Source organism: Physeter macrocephalus, chromosome 7 (genome assembly GCF_002837175.3).
Source record: "Physeter macrocephalus isolate SW-GA chromosome 7, ASM283717v5, whole genome shotgun sequence".
Lineage (NCBI taxonomy): Eukaryota > Metazoa > Chordata > Mammalia > Artiodactyla > Physeteridae > Physeter > Physeter macrocephalus.
The window spans coordinates 5,404,852-5,425,327 of NC_041220.1; the positions used below are offsets into that span (position 1 = coordinate 5,404,852).

Sequence of the window (20,476 nt, forward strand, 5' to 3'; positions counted from 1 at the left end):
TGCGGTACGCGGGCCTCTCACTGTTGCGGAGCACAGGCTCCGGACGCACAGACTCAGCGGCCATGGCTCACGGGCCCAGCCGCTCCGCGGCACGTGGGATCTTCCCGGACCGGGGCACGAACCCGCGTCGCCTGCATCGGCAGGCGGACTCTCAACCACTGCGCCACCAGGGAAGCCCCAAAGTATTTTTTTAATTCAGTTAAGTACATTGTTTTTTTAGACATAATGCTATTGCACACTTAATAAAATATTGTGTCTGTAAAAATAACTTTTATATGCACTAGGAAACAAAAAAACTATGTGACTTGCTTTATTGCGATATTGTGGTAGTCTGGAACCAAACTGCAATATCTCTGAGATATGCTTGTACACTACACAGAATCTCAGATGACGATAACTTATCTAAAGATAAACAAAACTGGAAAGAGAAATAGAAAGTACCAGAGGTAGATTTAGAAGATTGTCTCCCTGCTAAGAGATGTATGGTTATTAGATTTCTGGGGATAAGGCATGACTTGGACATCCAAGGTTATTATATTAACTCTCATAAAAGCGATAAGATACGTGTAGTTGATTTTGATGGTCTCAAGTCAGGTCATGGTGATGAGACCATCTGTGTAGGGGGTAGGAAGACAGAGGAGTCTAATCTTCCAGTTTTGTGTCTTTTTCTTTCCTCTCCTTGGTGGAGTAGGAGAAAAGATGAACTCATGAAATATACCACTCATATTGCCAACTACTAATTGGCACTTGCCATCTGCCTCTACAAAGATTAAATCCTGTGCTGCTGCAGCTGCTGGCCTTCAACACCCCCTGAAAGGAGTTCAGGGTGGAGATCAGAAATGAGGCACTCTATGCTCTGCGAAAAACTGGCAGAACAGGTCTTCAAATAGTTCGATATTTTCAGGAGACGATTTTATGAGCTCAAGTCTTCTATCTCCTCACATCTAGGAAAGCACTAAAATCCTTCATGGTGACGTCTGCTCCCTGTGACGAGTAACCTTCACGAGACTAGCAGAACATTCTACAAAAAATATGTCCTTGATTGCATGTATCCCCCCTTCACCAAAATCACATGTATACTGACCTGCCCCCCAAAATCCTTGGAGCAGTTTCTCAGAGCTCTCTGAAATGCTGTCTCCCGGGCTATAGTCCTCATTTTGCCCCAAATAAAACCTAACTCACAGCTCTCACGTTGTACATTTTTTTTTTTCAGTTGACAATATGTTCAAGTAATCTGAGCTCTTCCTCATCCTTTGCAAACTATTTTTCTCAAATTAATCATGCCGGTGTCAGAATCACGATGGTCTTAGTAGAGTTAGGGCTCAGTGATCCTCCATTTTAAAGAAAGTCCATCACGTTTGTGGAGTTACGCAGAGGCAGATATATTCAGTCCTTTACTTGACAAATGTGTAGATTACATTCCAAGGCTCAGAAAATAAATTTACTCCTGTGGTAACAATACACATCTCCAGGCACTGGCTTTTAAGTTTCTCCCACATCAATATAGGTTGGCTCTTCTATTACTTGGTCCTCCAGACTACTTCTTATCCACTTTCGTCCTTTCTCCCTCTCTCCCTTCCTCCATCCCTCTTTCTTTCCTTTCTTTACAACCACCATATGCCAAGAATACTTCTAGGGACCAGAGATTAATTAGTAAGTAAGAATGACTCCCTTATGGAGTTAATATTCTAGAAACGGTGAGTGGGAACACGTAATCAATTGAAAAAACAAGATAATTATGGATGGTCAACAGCCCTTAAAAATAAACAATGTGAAAGGACAGAGGGTAAATAATTAACATTACAAATGATAATGGTTTAATCATGTATAACTGATGCTACCCCACAATAGGTGTATTAAAAGAAAAGAATTGCATAAGATAATCACATCTTCTAAGTTCTCTTTTAGGTTTTGTAGCACGCTTAACACGTTAGAAGACATTTAAAAAATCATTAGGGCCAACATTAATTTTGAATGACGAGCTGAAGAGATAAAATTATTAAACCATTGGTGGGATGAAAACTGTTTTAGCTTTAAGGCATTCTCTCGGGCTCACAGGGATTCTCTGAAGATGAATGCCAACATTTTTAATGTACTTTGACATTCTAAAGGAAAGATGCTACAAACAATATGTTGAAAATTTTTTAAAAACTTAATTTTAATTTTCAAGTTGCCTTATGATACTATGAACGGAGTTGAAGCAAAAAAAGAATATTTGAAACTACTTACTAAGGTTTCAAGCTACAATTGAAATTACTGTTTCTTAATTGGAGCCCTGAGCTACACTTAACCCAACAATACGGGCCTTACCTTTCCGTTTTAAGGGCTAACTGTTGCTGTTATTATTCTGAAATCCTTAGCCCTTGAAAGGAAATTCCCAGTTCTACTAGGATCTACCTACTGGCATTGCCAATGCCATTTTAACACCTGGTTTCTGCTGCCTTATTTTATATACCTGACAGGTTTATGGGGTTTGTAAATATTGAATAGGATTAATTACCATGGCACTCCCAGACAGTCCTCACTTATCTCCTTCTCTACCCAAACAAATGCTTATTTATTTGCATTTAGTTTGTTTCCACTAAAATAGCATTTTATCTATGGGGTAAAACAATTCTTACCAATCTCATTATAAATAAATATGTTGACTAGCTACAAGAACCCTTTTAAAAATCTTTAAAATTGTAATAGGCTTAACAACTCAAAATAAAGACTAACTGTCCATTCCCTATGTAACAGTTCTAATACATTTTAAAGAAAATGGATATGTACAAAGTCCGCAAAGACATCAGCACCATGTCTATTCTGTTAGCTTAAAAATATCTAGCGTGATTTATTCTTGCTTTTTTTTTTTTTTTTGCTGTACGCGGGCCTCTCACTGTTGCGGCCTCTCCCGTTGCGGAGCACAGGCTCCGGACGCGCAGGCCCAGCGGCCACGGCTCACGGGCCCAGCCGCTCCGCGGCCTGTGGGATCTTCCCGGACCGGGGCACGAACCCGCGTCCCCTGCATCGGCAGGCGGACTCTCAACCACTGCGCCACCAGGGAAGCCCAAGTCTTGCTTTTTTATTTAATTTTGTAAATGAATTCACATATGGTAGTCACTGAGCAAATGGCTCTTTAAGTCAAATATATGTAACATAATAATCTAAATCCAGAGAACAAGTAGTTTATTATTTTAATAAACAGTTGTCATGTGTGCACATTAAGGAAATATTTCATTCTAATATGTATTCCTAATGTGAATCAGCTTATTAAGATGACAGAATCTAAATGAAGAAAAAAGCTAAATCAATATACTCAATACAGCTGCTAATTTAAACTCAGACTCACAAGGGAATGACTTTGCTCACTTAAACTCCATGGGTGGTTATTTTATGAAATGGGGAGAAGGGTGAGGAACACATTTGCCAAGCCATTAGCACCATTTCACTTCAAGAACTCTATGTTGGCTGCTCTTAAATTAAACAAGGAGAATTTTAGGCTGAGGTTGGCTCTAATGCCTTGGCACATACAATACACCCAACCCCTAAACCTGTAAATGCCTCAAGGTTATGAAATCAAAACCTAAGGACAACCGATCACCAACAACTAGGCTTTAATCTGTAGCCAATTACTACTTTCCTTACTTTGCTTTCACCTTCTCTCTCTAAAAGTTTTCCCTAGTTCCCCTCTTCAGAATGCTTCTAACCCCTTTTGGTATGGCGCTGCCGGATTGGAATGGATTTTTGCTCAGATAAACTCAACATTTTAATATGCTTCAGTTTATCTTTTAACATTGCTAATAAACTCAAGGGTGCCATTCTGCTGAGTGAATCTGCGTACGTATCCCCTCATTTTACTCTGAGGGAGCAAAGAGATGGAACCATGCTGCAAGAAGTAGTTGTCCTTTCTCTAAGGGACAATTTATATAAATTCCCTTGTGCTTCAAACCCTGGTTTACCTCTGTGACGCTATAAAATCCAAGCCTTCCCACATTGCTGTGCACATTTCCCAATCTGACCTAATCTCATTTCCTTTCCAACTCAAACCCATCATAGTATCCTCTGTAAATCCTGCTCTCTGATCAGAAAATTATCTTTTGGCTTCTATTTCTTATGAAAACATGTTCTTCACCATACTGACTTTAAGAAAATCTGGCTACCCCTTAAGAAAACCATTTGTCCAATGATTTTAACAATTGGAGACTAATTTTTTTCTCACGTCTATTCTACCTCAATGGAAGGAAGATGGTCAAAAATTAAATGCTTCCCTATTGGCACTTCTGGATTTCTTCCTCTTCCCAAATGAGTTTTCTTTCATCAGATAGATAGATAGATAGATAGACAGACGGATGGATGATAAATAGAAGCTACTAATTTGAATGTCAGGTCATTTAGTTACATAATTCTTTCCTATTCTCTCCCCATAATTCACCAATGATTTACCCCTCAATTCACAATATTTCTGTTTACCTTAACTCTTTATCAATATCCCCAGAAACTTCAAAATGCATATGAATAAACCACCAGGAAGGGTTCTATGCTTCTTTTCATAGCAAATGATCATTAACCTTCTCTCTTCCAATGATCTTTTCCTACATGCCAGCCTGCCAAAAGGAATATGATCATACCTTAGGTCACTTCATCCTGAAGTCCTTATTTCAAGCATTACAGGTCTGTTTTGGAATAACATATGTTCTTAAAACCATAAATGTGTTACTGTGTAGCTGAGAGCCTGACCACACTAGTCACATACACAATACTTAGGGGAGAAACCCTGTTTGTTATTATGTTTCAAATAAAGACTTTACATTTGTTAAGGCTTTTTCAGTGAGCTATTATCCTATGAGACATACATTTGAATATTAAGCAAATTTGGAACGTATTGCTACAAGGACAATTTTCACTGAAGCAAGCATTAGTAAAGCTCGGATTTCACCATAGACCCAAAGAGAGCCCTGAATTCTTGCTGTTGGAGAAGGCAATTTAAGAGAAGCAGGAGAGCGATACAGATAATAGAGATGAACCTCAGACATTTGTTTAGATTTGGGGAATGGAACTAAGAGAGAACACCAAACAAGCAAGGTTTCACACCGTCATCCTGGTCTTTAGGAAGAGCCAGAACATTCGATTTTGCCTTTAGTGCATAGAACTGGTTACTGGCTGAGACCACTCAGTTCTACCACCTCATTCTGAATAGGATCCAGGAAGTATAGCACGGATTTAAGAAAAGATACAGGGCTGCCTAGACCAAAGTAAATTAAATGTCCATTTTACCCGTTGTCAATAAAGAGAGAATAGACATTTTAAAACAAAAATGCTCAACAAATACTTTAAATGTGATTGAAATATTACCTTTGTCACATAGTAATTAAGACATGTATATGGGAGAGGAGAGAGTGATGAACTGTTCTGTTCCTGTAAAAATGCTCCTACACTCTCCCCGTCATCCAACCCCATGGCCCTCGGGAAGGCAAACATCCTCCCCAAGGGTGAAAATGGACAACATACACATTCGAGGAAAGAGAGAGATGTGGGATTTCACTTGGCTCTGAGGGTATAAAAAATAAGGCAGAAGACAGAAGATAAGAATTTCTACTAATCTCAGGGACTGAATACTTATTTGCCAAAGGAAAGACTGTGCCAGATATTGCTTTATTTATTTTTTTCACATCTTTATTGGAGTACAATTGCTTTACAATGGTGTGTTAGTTTCTGCTGTATAACAAAGTGAATCAGCTATACGTATACATATATCCTCATATCTCCTCCCTCTTGCAGATATCGGTTTTTGATGTTGGTGTTATTATATTCTATAACTTGACATTAGTTTTTAAGAAAGGCACATAGATGTTTGCAACTATTGAAAGTGATGTATTTGGTTATACACATTTAGGGGGAGAATATAAATAAAACAGAACTATATTGTTTTGAGTGATAAGGAATTTGGAGCCCCAGGGAAAATTAAGGAGTTGAAACTGAGAGATAGACTTGGGTCCTGAGTCTGTGGTGCAGAAAATGCAAGGCATGATATGGACAGAGCAAAAGGAAAGGAAAAGTGTACAAAGTGCTTCATCTAAACTGGATTTCAATGTGTGATTTGTGGAATATGTGATCTAATCCCATCCTCTACCACCCTATACATCTTCAGTCATTCAACCAAGTACATATTGCTTTCTGCAAATGGATTGTGTGTGTGTGTGTGTGTGTGTGTGTGTGTGTGTGTAGCTCAAAGAGAAATGCAAAGGGAATGACAGACATCTGGATCATAGAAACGTAATAGTATTATTACAATCACTACTACTATTATCATTACTCAGTTACTGTACTATACTAACTCTGGACCTATATAATTTTAAAATATTTAAATTGTAAAATATAGTCAATTAAAGCATGTTGTTTCTTTCATAACACATCTATGTCTGTCTTAATCAAGATATTGCTTTCAATTATTTCTTATAACTTGGTTTTATGGGCAAGAAAAAACTGCACAAAACTAGGTATTTTACAGTGTGACAGGTAAGGATATTTTAGTAAAATATATATCAGCATCTTAAAAACAAAATATATATGATATTTATTGTAAGTTTAGCTCAATTTAACATCATATCTGTAAAGAGAGGGGCACTATATACTCTGGAGAAAAATGCCCAACATCACAGTGGTTGCAGAATGATGCCATGTACTTGTCTCTAGCCTAGAACTCAGGACTTAACAACATTCATACTAGCTACGTGAGATAAGCAGATGAGTACTTCAAATGATATGAGCAAAATAAATAAATGAATAAATAAATAAAACATGCTACCATTTATTTTTTTCTAATTTCTCAGAATAACCAAACTATTTTTCTTCTTTTGTGAGAAACATTTTTTCATTGTGAAAATTGGTATTAAAATGTTTGCATATTTAATAATGCATACATAGATTTCTGGGTTATGATGGCTGATTTGTTCTCACCTATCAGCCGATTGTAAACATTAAAAAATGCAAAGGATGAACTGGATGGAAATATTGATCAGTTGCTCCTCCACTAACTCAAGCATGTGTGCCCTCTTTATATTTCCATTATCCTCCATGGTATGCACAAGAAACTTAGATTGGAAAATTTAATTAGAGCTAACAATTACATCATGTTTTCTATGTTCTAGTTATGTTTCTAAGAAGTCTACATTTTCAAAACAATATCAACATCGCATCCAGTTTACATACTAGGTGTTATTATCATTCCCGATATGTAGAAAGGGAAGTTGGGACACAGAGGGTTTGGGTCATTTGCTAAAGGTTGCACAGGAATTAAGTAGCAGATATGAGTCCAGGTTCTATAATCAAAGTTCTTAAACTGTGATACTATAGATCTTACCCCCTTTAACTATTGCCTTTTATTATCTCTCTTTCTTCTCCCAACTACCTCTAGTTTCTAATTTACTTGAAAATCTGCAAGAGAAGCTTTAGAATATATATTCATTATGTGGAGCATGAACAGAACACGGGCAGCCAGCTTTTATGCTGAATTTATAAAACCTCAAAGCCAAATTACGGTCGTTAATTTTTACTTGTCGTTGGCAGTATCTTGGAATTACAGATTACATTTCTGCTAATAATAGCTTGTAAATTATTAGCAGACACCATTAAGATCCCTTCCCCTTTTACTCTTTTAATTTAAATTATTTTGAAACTTGATATTAAATGATATTGTATGTTTCCAAGTTGATTTTTAAAGTCATATATATTATTGACATTATTATAATACTTGGAATACAAGTTCTTTAAAAGCACCTGTAACCTAAAAAGACACAAGTCAAAAACAATATTTATGCTCATAAGAGCTAGAAATGTATTATATCTTTTCCACGGCGTCTGTTACAACCTTCTGGTTTTTTCATAGCTGATTGCTGACAGATGAGATGCTAACATTTCCACTCTATAAAGCTGAAGGAAGGACTGGGGCATGTCTTCAGGGGTTAGTAAATATTACCTCCCCAGATCCTTCCTTGCCTGTACCTTGTGGATGGTCAACATATAAGTAGGATTCTGAAGATCCTTTCTGCTCTCACATGATAACTTTCAGATGAATTGGAAGGGCACTTTTCAGATGTAAAAGCAAATACTAATCAAAGGTAACAGGAAAAACAAAACTAAACGCTGTAGCAGATGACTTCAGTATGGGTTGCGCTCTGTCCTCCCCAAAGATACGTTAAAGTTTTAACCCTGAGGACTTCAGGATGTAAACTTTTTTGGAAATAGGGTCATTGAAGATGTAATTAGATACTGTAAGATGCGGTCCTCCTAGAGTAGGGTGGACCCTCAGTCCAATATGACTGGTATCCTTTGAAGAAGGGACAGAATGATGTGAAAACAAATACACAGAGAGAAGCTATTTGACTGCAGAGGAAGGGACTGGAGTGATGCACCTACAAGCCAAGGAATGCCTGGCGCTACCGGAAGCTGAAAGAGGCAAGAAAAGACTCTCCGCCGCAAGAGGCCTCAGATAGAGCATAGCCCTGCCAACACCTCCATCTCGGACGCTGAGCCTCCAGAACTGACAGAGAGGTTGTCTGAGCCACCCAGTTTGCGGTACTTTGTTATGGCCACCCTAGGAAACTAATATAAACTTGGATGTGGCAGAAACTTGAAACAATTATAGGTGAGTGCTGTCAATGCCATTTTCCAGTGATGAGCAATTTTCTCTCTGGACTCAGAAGTGGGTCCTAGATTTGGTCAGATCATGTGTCATACCCAACCAGTGGTTAAAGTAGTGTAGACATGTTAATGAAAACTAAAAACTATTATAAAATAGAAAGGTAAGAAACAAAACCAAAAACACAATATATTCGAATATGTCAGACATGCATAGATCCAAGTGACATGCCTTAATTATAAATTCATTTTAACTGAATTACGTCATTTCTTTACTAGAAATGTAAAATTCTAAAGAGTTTCATTCTTGAAAAATAAATTATGACATGTATGACAACATGACTATCTTAATTAAAAGTTTTCTAACTTTACCTTAAAATTCCAGAGTTTCATTCCTTGAATCCCAGGGCCTGGGACTTAGTAACTACTCATTAAATGTAAGCTGAATTAAAGAAGATAATGAAAACAGTGTGTTTTTTAATTACCTAGAATGACAAGTCAATTTGCTCACAAGGTCACTTTGATATGAAGTCTCTAACCTAAGTTACACTATCCCAAAACTTGAAATACTTGCATAATAAGACCGGTATTCCACATTGTTGGATTTTTTAAGTAAGCCATAAAATTAAATATGAAATGTGAATAGCATGATGTTGTGGAAATAGACAATTGAACTTTTTTTTTGAAAACGATATTTCCTGTTAAGCACAGCAGCAAAATCCACCTTGAGATCCACTATAGGAATTACCAGGGACTCAGCAGCACTCCTCAGGGCTATCCCCAATTTCCTAGTCGCCCTGGAGTGGCTTCTTCTCTCCTTTGCGCCCTAAACACCTATGCATATTTGTGGAGAAATCTTATGTCCACCATTTTATATTGCCGTCACTATCCACAACTAATTTAGGTTCTTAAATCTGGGTATTTCAGTTTCCTTCAGCAGTCTGTCTCAGTAACACACACATTAAAATATTTCTAATTTTCCAAAATGGCTCACATATAGACCTTTTGTTAATTAAAGTATTCTCTTCTCTTTAATAACAATTTGTGTATATGTATCATTTTGGTGGCAATTTTCAAAGAAATGAAATGTAATAATGTTGACATAATATTAAAATCAGATTTAATATACCTGATCTTTGATAATTAAAAAAGTACTGGAGTAGGTCAATAATTGAATACCTTCTTAAATCACTCATTTACAATATGTTATAGATGTCCTCAATTGCTGCTCAGTAATGCCCTTGAATACCAGATAAACAAGCTTCCACTGACTGGTAGAAAATTAAACATTGCAAAATCTCCAGAATATATCTGGAGATATTTTATAAATTCTGTAAGAGAGAACTGACAATTCCTTTAGGTATTTAAGGTATAGAAACCTGTCAAAAGTAGATATCTCGGGGCTTCGCTGGTGGCGCAGTGGTTGGGAGTCCGCCTGCCGATGCAGGGGACACGGGTTCGTGCCCCGGTCCGGGAAGATCCCACATGCCACGGGGCGGCTGGGCCCGTGAGCCACGGCCGCTGAGCCTGCGCGTCCGGAGCCCGTGCTCCGCAACGGGAGAGGCCGCAACAGTGAGAGGCCCGCGTACCGCAAATCTCTTTAAATTGTACAACATCATATAAGTGTTACTTTAAATTAATACTACTGATAGAGTAGTCAAATTTTTCTCTTAAAAATATTTTATGTCTATAGTCAAATTAGATGAATAAAAATATTTTTTAGTTTTATAGCATAAATTCACACAAATGTAAATATATTGCATAGCTATACTTAAATTAGCTTGTTATTTAGTCATAAATCCTACCTGAGTTAGTTCATTGATATCTACAAGTCCATTTCTGTCGGCATCAAAATAGTTAAACATTTGATCCACCAGCAACTTCTTCCGAAATACGTCGTCACCGTTAGGGTTTTCATTGTCTTGTGTAACATATTTTTGATTTTGTAAATCTAAAAGCATGCTTTTCATCTTGCTGTATTCAGTGGCCTCGCAGTTATCTCCTGTAACAAAAGAACTAAGTTATTTTCAAAACAATATTATTAGAAAGGAATCATTTATTTTATTAATGTGTTAAGCTGATAGCTAGTAGATAACATACTTTGTACATAATATTTATGTTTCTACTTGCATACTTTACTACTTGTACAAGGAAAAAAGAATGGGCTATTTACATGAGAGGATAGAAAATTTTCATTAGTATCAAATCCAATAACGACACAAATACTGTGTGTTTTCTCGATGACAAAGTCATTGATTCTGTGAATGTACATAGAAAAACATGATAGCTTCAATTGGCTCCAATGTTTAAATACACTACCTTAGTTTAACTCCTCACTATACATGTCTATAGTGATAATTTCACAGGTTTTGAACATGAAGTTCAGGGAGATGAAATGGCTCACCCAAACAAAGGGTTAGATTGTGCTGGATTTTGTGCTTAAACTGATATATATCTGGCTCCAAAAGAGTATAGCAAGTTTTTCACTCCCATTTACCATTGCAACAAAAAGAATAAAATATCTAGGAATAAACCTACCTAAGGTGACAAAAGACTTGTATGCAGAAAACTATAAGACACTGATGAAAGAAATTAAAGATGATACAAATAGGTGGAGAAATATACCATGTTCTTGGATTGGAAGAATCAACATTGTGAAAATGACTCTACTACCCAAAGCAATCTACAGATTCAATGCAATCCCTATCAAACTACCACTGGCATTTTTTACAGAACTAGAAAAAAAAATTTCACAATTTGTATGGAAACACAAAAGACCCCGAATAGCCAAAGCAATCTTGAGAACGAAAAATGGAGCTGTCCTCTGCCTCCACTCCTGGGGTCCTTGAGGATGGAGATGACACCCCCACGGGAGCGGTTCTGAACTAATCACTTGAGTTCATCAGGATTGGCTGGGACAAGCACGCAGCTCTCTGCTCACCTCCACGCTTTATCCGTCTTGTTCCACATCTTCAACGCCTTCCCTCTCTCTCTGTTCTCTCCAGCTGCTCCAATACTAACCATCCGCTAAGAACAAGCTCAATTCCCACCTCCTCCGTAAAGCCCTCCAGGACTACCCTCTGTTGATTCTTTTCCCTCTGAGATCCTAGAGCACGCTATACCAACCAGTTTTCAGGGGGAAATTCTTTGCCTCTCCTCCTGTGTGTTCATCTTTTCTCTCCAACTCGACTATAGCGTTCTTGAACGGAAATCAGTATTACCGAGTGACTGAATATACTTTTCACGAGTAAGAAAATCAACTTAGGATTTTTTAACTTTACAGTAATGCGAAAGCAATACGCATTCAGTAGAAACTACTTCGACTTTTGAATTTTGAGCTTTCCTCGGGCCCACCGTATGGGGAAAGACACTTCCTCCTGATGCTGGGTGGCAAAGCCCCAGCTCCCCACCAGCCACGCGACCACACCAGGAGACAGCGGATAGATGCAACCACCACGGACCCAGACAAGCACTCTGCTTGTCAGTACAGTAGTCAATAAATTACACGAGATGGTCAGCACTTTATTAAAAAATAGTCCTTGCATTAGATGATTTTGCCCAACTATAGGCTAACCTAGGTGTTCTGAGTGCACTGAATGTAGGTGAAGCTAAGCAGTGATGTTTGACACGTCAGGTGTATTAAATGCATTTTCAATTTATGATATTTTCAACTTACCATGGGTTTACTGGGACGTAACCCCATGGTAAGTTGAGGAAGATCTGTACAACAGAAGCAGCAGCCAAGGAACCAGTAGGAGAAATAATGGTTTTTATTTAAAGACAGTCACGGCATGGAAGCAACCTAAGTGTCCATCAACAGATGAATGGATAAAGAAGATGTGGCACATATATACAATGGAATATTACTCAGCCATAAAAAGAAATGAAACTGAGTTATTTGTAATGAGGTGGATAGACCTGGAGTCTGTCATACAGAGTGAAGTAAGTCAGAAGGAGAAAAACAAATACCGTATGCTAACACATATATATGGAATCTAAGAAAAAAAATGTCATGAAGAGATTAGTGGTAGGATGGGAATAAAACACAGACCTACTAGAGCATGGACTTGAGGACGTGGGGAGGGGGAAGGGTAAGCTGTGACGAAGTGAGAGAGTGGCAGGGACATATATGCACTACCAAATGTAAATTAGATAGCTAGTGGGAAGCTGCCGCATAGCACAGGGAGATCACCTCTGTGCTTTGTGACCATGAGAGGGGTGGGATAGGGAGGGTGGGAGGGAGGGAGGCACAAGAGGGAAGAGATATGGGAACATATGTATATGTATAACTGATTCACTTTGTTGTAAAGGAGAAACTAACACACTATTGTAAAACAGTTATACTCCAATAAAGATGTTAAAAAAAAAAAGAGTATAGCAAGTTTTTAGTTGGAAATATATATATATTTTTACATTTGGATTTGTTTTGAAGAAGTTTGTGTGTGTGTGTATTTACATTTTTTCTTGATTCTATTTTTAATGATGCTAAGCTCATATTTGGTTTCTTCCAAAAGTTTATTACTTATTTTTCTGATATTCATCTGTTTCTCCATTTAGAGTCTTGGTGTATAATATGAAATATGTTTCCATTTTGTATCTTGAAGTCTCAACCTGTCAATTTCATTTCCACAGCTAAAGTATGAGCTTACTGAAGTAACAACACGTTACAGGTTTTCAGTATCTCCCATAAAATAACCAGCAGAATACTGGGAACTTCACAGTTAATGGAAATAGTTGCTTGGCTTAATATCTTCAAAAATAACTGCAATTGCTCTAATATCTTGACATCATTATTTTACAAAGGATTTTTCTTACAATAGTCCCCATGCTGATGTCTTTATAACACATTGAAATGAAATGTGCTTACTTACTATTGATAGTAAATGTGATATAAAATGTGTACAGGAAATACAATGTGTAATGTAATTTATAAATGAAAAAGTAGGCATTATATTAGCTGAGAATTTTCACAATATACTTTTTAGGAAAAAACCTAACTTTATAGTTGTGGTTCATTTTGACAATTAAGCTGTGACAGAATCTACAATATTTCTAAAGATTTTAAAATATATGTCTGAGAAGCATGGGGTTGAGGTCTCATTCCTTTTCCAGACAAGATGGAAAACAATCTCTTCCAGAGAGATGAGAGACTATCTTGTTTTTCAAAGACAGTGAAATGGCTTCTGTTTTTCAGCAATTTTAGTGTTTAGCAATCCTGTCAAGAACTTCTTTTTTTACAAGATGTAAACTTTGTACCAAAAATTAAGTGACTTTTGCACTATTCTGTTCTCAGTAAAGAATAATGATAAGAATATGTTTTCGTAATAGAACAGAAATCACTGACAAAAGGGAAAAGTAATCGAGTCCAGAGGGAGAGGTAACCATTTTGGTGTCTGTGAAAGATGCATAAGAGGAGCCTTCAAATACGTGTGCGTGTGTGTGTGTGTGCAGCAGGAAGAGGGAGAAAACCATTCCAACAGCCCTCCCTGGGATTTCTGTATTTGACCTTGGACCTGCCTGTCCTTTCATTTGACTGATGGGAAGGAGGATGGAGACGGGGGGAAGTGACCTGTGTCCATCCATGATGAGCAGGTGAGAACATGGGAAATAGAATTTAAGTGCTGAACACCTTTTAACTAATATTTGAAATTTGGTGTGAGGAGATGCAATTTTAGGTTGTTACACTCTAATTTTGATCAAATCAAGTAATACAATCATCATCATGCTCTCTCTATAGACACTTTTTCCCAAATTGTAAATTCCCTGGCAAGTCCAGGTATTGAGGTAGCTGCTGGCAATCCAAAGAAAACAAAAATAAAAGCATTGCAGGTAAGGCAGTCACATTCTATGGAAATGTGCAATAAACAGTCCTAAAATTAGGTAAAACTTTGTAGAATTTAGAGATTTTAAATAATCGCTGTTACAGATTTTTTTTAGTAATAAATAGATACATCTATTATTAATATATGATTACATGTAATGCAGGCTTTCTGTGTGCCAGGAACTTTTTCATGTATTAACTCACTTAACTCTCACGACAATCCAAAAAGAAAGACCTTATAATTACTACTATTTTACAGATGAAGAACTAAGACACAGAGAGATTAAATAACTTGTTCAAAATTACAGAGCTAGAAAGGAGCACAGTGATTTTTACACCCAGGCAATATCTCTTTTAGCCTTTATTCTCTACTTTTCTCATCTTCAGAACTGACTTTAAAATCAACTTATACATGGATTCAGTAAATTTGTCCAAGGATTATTTGGAAAGTGAAAAACAAATATAATAATAAACTCCAGGCAATATCATTGCTTAAATTGCAGGTAGAGAAAAAAGAACTTGCAAAGGGAGAGAGAGAAAAAGAAAAGGAGTATCTGAGCAATAGCAAGAAAGCTATATAAGTACTGAAGAGGAAGCTAACGGGAAAAGAACTTTTCAAGAAAGAGGGTGTGATGAAATGTTAAATGTTTCAGAGTAAAAATAAGATAAGAAACGAAACATGCTCATTAGATTCCTTAAGTTGGAGGTAACTGATGGCAATAAAGGGAAATTTTAGTGAATAAATGGAAAAGTCCTATTACAATGGGTTAAAATGAGTAAAAACAAAATGACGATTTGGAAATATTAAATGTTTACCACCCTTTTAATAAGTATCAATATAAAAAAATAGAATTAATGAAAAAGAATAGATATTTAGAAATAAACATCAATGTATATTAAGAAATCATGGCCTCATCCAAGAATAATTTCAAGAAGGAAGTTAAGAAATTTTAGTTTGTTGATTTGTTTGCTTTGGTAGGATTCCTTTCTCAATACTTAATCAACCGATGGTGTTAGGAAAAGAAACCTGACACCTGCTGGTGTTAGGCAGCGAAAGGAAAGAAAACTTCTCCTGGACTCACTTGGTGCTCTTGGAGGCCAGTAAGAGATCACCTCTGCTGTGCCTGTTCTAGACACTGAGGACAAGACGAATGAGGTCGCCACCTGATGGTACCTATACCATCCTTCCGCCCATGAATGCAGATTTCAGGGCTGTGCTGGCTCTGGACTCAGAGTGATTCTAGGGCAGTTAAAATCCACCTAGTCTTGTGGGGCCCGAAAGAAGGCAGAATCTCTGACTTTCTTTTTTTTTTTTTCTTTTTTTCTCATTTAAGTAATAGATTCATAATTTTATTCCAACTAAACTATTTTGTGAAACAAAAAACATGCTTGATAATGCCACATGGCCAACACATGCATGATATTCCTGTATTCTTATTATGTGCACAAGTTCTCACTTGTTTTGATTTTTTTAATTAATTTTTATCGGAGTATACTTGATTTACAATGTTGTGTTAGTTTCTGCTGTACAGCAAAGTGAATCAGTCATACATATATACATATCCGCTCTTTTTTAGATTCTGTTCCCATATAGGTCATTACAGAGTATTGAGTAGAGTTCCCCGTGCTGTACAGCAGGTTATTGTTGGTTTTATCTATTTTATATATAGCAGTGTGTATATGTCAATCCCAATCTCCAAATTTATTCCCCCCCCTCCCCCGCTTTCCCCCTTGGTAACCTTAAGTTTGTTTTCTACATCTGTGACTCTGTTTCTGTTTTGTAAATAGGTTCATGTGTACACTTTTTTTAGATTCCACATGTAAGTGATATCCTGTTAGATTTGTCTTTCTCATTCTGACTCTCTGACTTTCAAATGGTCGCACCTGTGTATTGGCAAGGCTTCTCCAAGACTCTACTGAACTGAGGATAATTACGTTTTATATATCTGATAGCACCACCAGCAGTTTTGAGTACATGATAAGTGCTCAAAATTATAGATTCTATCAATTATGCTTAACACTACTTTTTCAAAGCCTGTAATTTGTTCTTATCTCTTTGAAATTACACTTTTATCTCTCCCTTCCATCCATCATTAAGAAGTACCACTTCCTTTCAACATAAAAATAATCAAATCTAAGTATATAAGAATATTACTTGCCTCTTTTTAGCATTTATACTTCAAATTTGATTAATTTGATCCTAATGTAAGCTGAAATCTTAGAAATTAAAAGGATACAAATTAAATGTTTTTATTTTAGCATCAATTCTTTTCATGTATTAGAATGTATACTGGAATTGTTTTTTTCCTCAAACTATTAAACAATTGCTAAAAGAAAACTTTTACATCTTTTTAATATGTAAACATTTTTTAAAATGTAAATATTTTCTAAAATGTGTTTTAGAAAAATACTTTGGGCTTCCCTGGTGGCGCAGTGGTTGAGAGTCCGCCTGCCGGTGCAGGGGACACGGGTTCGCGCCCCGGTCCGGGAGGATCCCACGTGCCGCGGAGCGGCTGGGCCCGTGAGCCGCCTGTGCCCCACAACGGGAGAGGCCACAACAGTGAGAGGCCCGCGTACCGCAAAAAAAAAAAAAAAAAAAAAAAAGAAAAATACTTTGCATTTATAACATAAGGAATGTATGAAAACTTTAGTATGTTGATTTAATATGCATCTATGAATAAATTCAGCATGGAAAACTATTATATTTAAATTCATTTGTAAATTGTTAAACTGTGTGTTTGAAGGAATTAAAATTATCTTGGTTAAAAGTAGTCTGAACAAAATTAAAATTAAACTTTAACTGGAGTATCTACTAAAATATGGAAAATCTAATGGTGTAAATTGTTTTATATTACATAAACTTTAAAGTTCTTATTAAAACATGTTTACAGTTACACATAAAATTAATGTAAAACTATTATGTTTCAGATACTATTCTAATTCTGGAAATTTACTAATACAAGCACACCTACACATACCACTTCACAACTTTCTACATTTAAAGAGCCATGATTTCCTCATGGAGAGGGAATTTTTTTTTTTTAAACAATAGACTTTACTTTTCAGAGCAGTTTTATTTTCATAGAAAAATTGGGCAGAAAATACAGATTTTCCATGTACCCTTTGCCCCCCCATATGCACAGACTCCCCCACTATCAACATCCCCACAAAAATTGATGAACTTACAGTAATGTCACTGTCACAAAAACCCCTATATTAGAGTTCATTAGTACATAGGGTTCTTGGTGTTGTATACTCCATGGGTTTTAACAAATGTATAATGACAGGTGTGCACCTGTATCTACAGAGTAGTTTCACTGCCCGAAAGATCCTCTGTGCTCTCTGCCTATTCATCTCTCCATCCTCCTTAACCCCTGACAAACACTGACCTTTTTACTGTCTCCATAGTTTTGCCTTTTCCAGACTGTCATAGATTTGGAATTGTATACAATATGTGGACTTCTCAGATTGGCTTCTGAGAAGTCAATGCATTTAAGATTCCTTTGAGTCATGGCTTGTTAGCTCATTTCTTTTTATCATTGAGTAACATTCCACTGTCTGCATGGACCACAGTTTATTTATCCACTTACCTACTGAAGGACATCTTTATTGCTTCCAAGTTTTGGCAATTTTGAGTAAAGCTGCTGTAAACATCCATGGTTAGGTATCTGTGTGGACTTAAATTTTCAAATCCTTATCCTAAGGAACATAATTACTGGATTGTATGTAAGATTATGTTTAGTTGTGTACAAAATCACCAAACTGTCTTCCAAAATTGCTGTACCAGTTTGCATTCTCATCGGCAATGGATGAGAGTTCCTGTTGCTCCAAACCCTCACCAGCACTTGGTGTCGTCATCGTTTTGGACTCACCATTACAATAGGTGTGTAGTGGCATCGCGTTGTCTTACAGGGAATTTTTTAAATGAATGAGGGACTATATTTTACAAGAGACATTGGTTCCATAACCTTTCCCCCACTCTCTGCACACACACAGTGTGATTTGGCTTAATTTAACATCTCCTTAAACGTTGTTGACTAGTTAAATGAAAATGATTTAAAACACAATTAATTCAATTGACATGCTTACTGATTAATTTTGGGAATTAGTCTTACTGGAAATAAAAGGAAAGTATTGTGAGTTAAATATTAATTCTCCAAACACTTTGTTCCTTATGATGTAACTTTTTTTCAATAATATGCCACATGGTCATTGACAACTGCCTACACCTATACAAGCAGTATTAAAAAGGGGTTTGATTTTCTAGCTTGGCAAATGTGATATTATAATTTCAATAATGGTGTTCTAGTAACCAGGTCACTTTGCTCTCTTTACCCTGAAAGAACATTAATTAAAATACTTTTGAGGGACGAGATCAGGCATCCCAGGCTCTGTTTTCAATTATATTCTTCAAAGGTGACACACTTTGGAGCAAGTAGGTAGCTTAGCTCGTACTATCCTCACCCTCTCTCATCACCCTCACGAACAGAATCACATATTATAAAGTAAAGATGCAGAGAATGCTGGCAGAAAACACAACAAAATAAAACAGAGCACAATACAATGATGATGGTTATCTAGAATGCTTGGGAACCTTAGCGAAAAATGTATATTTATCTTACCTGAAATAAATACAACTTGTAATATAATTATCACAATTGCTCAAGTGTGTGATTTTAATGTTTAGTGAATTAAGTCTTTTAAGTCATTATCTTTATAGTTAAAACCAAGAAAATATAGTATGCTTCATATGAAAAGGCATACCTCCTATAGAATATGTGATAAGTAGCTAATGATGTCAAACAGTTTATGAAATAAGTTTTTCCTAATTAATTATTGTTCATTTTCTGGCAACCTTTCTACAAATATTTTGTACACAGTATGAAGGCCTTTCATCTTTTCACATTTTTGCAATTGCTATTAAAGTATGAGTGCAAAGTGCCTTAAAAATTATATTACACAGTTCTTACAGTTCTCATTGTGGTAGTCTGTGTTTTATAGAGGTTTTAAATTTTGATTTATATTATCTGGATTTATAATACTTCAAGGCATAAAGATATATAAAAGATATTCTTGAATTTTTAAAAAATTTGATGAAAGTAATTTAAAAAAGTAATCAGGTTACGAAAAAGTGTCTATCCCTGAATCAGGTAGAGTCAAAACTAAGACTCATGTAACTCCATTAAGAGAGGACTCTTAGTACTTCTGAACACTAAATAATCTTGTCCAATAATTACATCACAGTACCCAATACGTGGTTTTCAATGAAAATTGTATTGTTTGCATTGATTTTACAGAAGATATGCTATTCATATCTGTGAAGCCATAGGCATATAATGATTTTAATCCAATATATACACAGCAATTATTGTGTGCTGGCACTGCTCTAAGTATTTTACAGACATCTCATTTAATCTTTAAAATGATCCTGTGAAGTAAGTACAATTACTATACCATCTCCTTGAAATAATAATAAGCCCAATAACAGGCTTGACATTTGACTTTACATGAAAGATTAAGAAAATTCTGACCCAATAATTGTAAGTGCATCATACTAGTTAACTCAGACATTTCTCATGAGGTACACAGGACTCACAAGTTGCATCTATTTGTCTCTTGAGAAGATAGAGAAGCTTTAATTATTCTTTCTTTTATGTTACTCTACAAATTTGTGTGAAATTCTGTCAAGAATTTACAGTTTTCTGAGGACTGCCTGCATACATATATTCATGTATATGAATATACATATTCAATAATAAATCATTTGTCTTTTCTCTGCTACACTGAGAGAGAGAGAGCTCTTTTGGTTGATAGGATTTTTAGTTTCCCCAACAATCATTAGGAATGCTGCATAATATTGACAGAAATGGCTCTCCAAGCCTCTCTAAACAACATAACTTCAAAAATGTGAATCAAGGGGCTTCCCTGGTGGCGCAGTGGTTGCGCGTCCGCCTGCCGATGCAGGGGAACAGGGTTCGCGCCCCGGTCTGGGAGGATCCCACATGCCGCGGAGCGGCTGGGCCCGTGAGCCATGGC

The 20,476-nt window shown here is 36.5% G+C and overlaps 1 protein-coding gene across 3 annotated transcripts in view; it reads right to left on the reverse strand.

Annotated features, from left to right (window-relative positions):
* The window catches only part of FSTL5 (follistatin like 5), a 786,036-nt gene that overhangs the window by 403,130 nt on the left and 362,430 nt on the right, over positions 1-20,476 (reverse strand). For all 3 annotated transcript variants that reach the window (XM_024126648.1, XM_024126650.1, XM_024126649.1), the window contains exon 4: positions 10,425-10,621. In XM_024126648.1, coding sequence (XP_023982416.1) covers positions 10,425-10,621 — 197 coding nt within the window. The remainder of the gene's footprint in view (positions 1-10,424; positions 10,622-20,476) is intronic.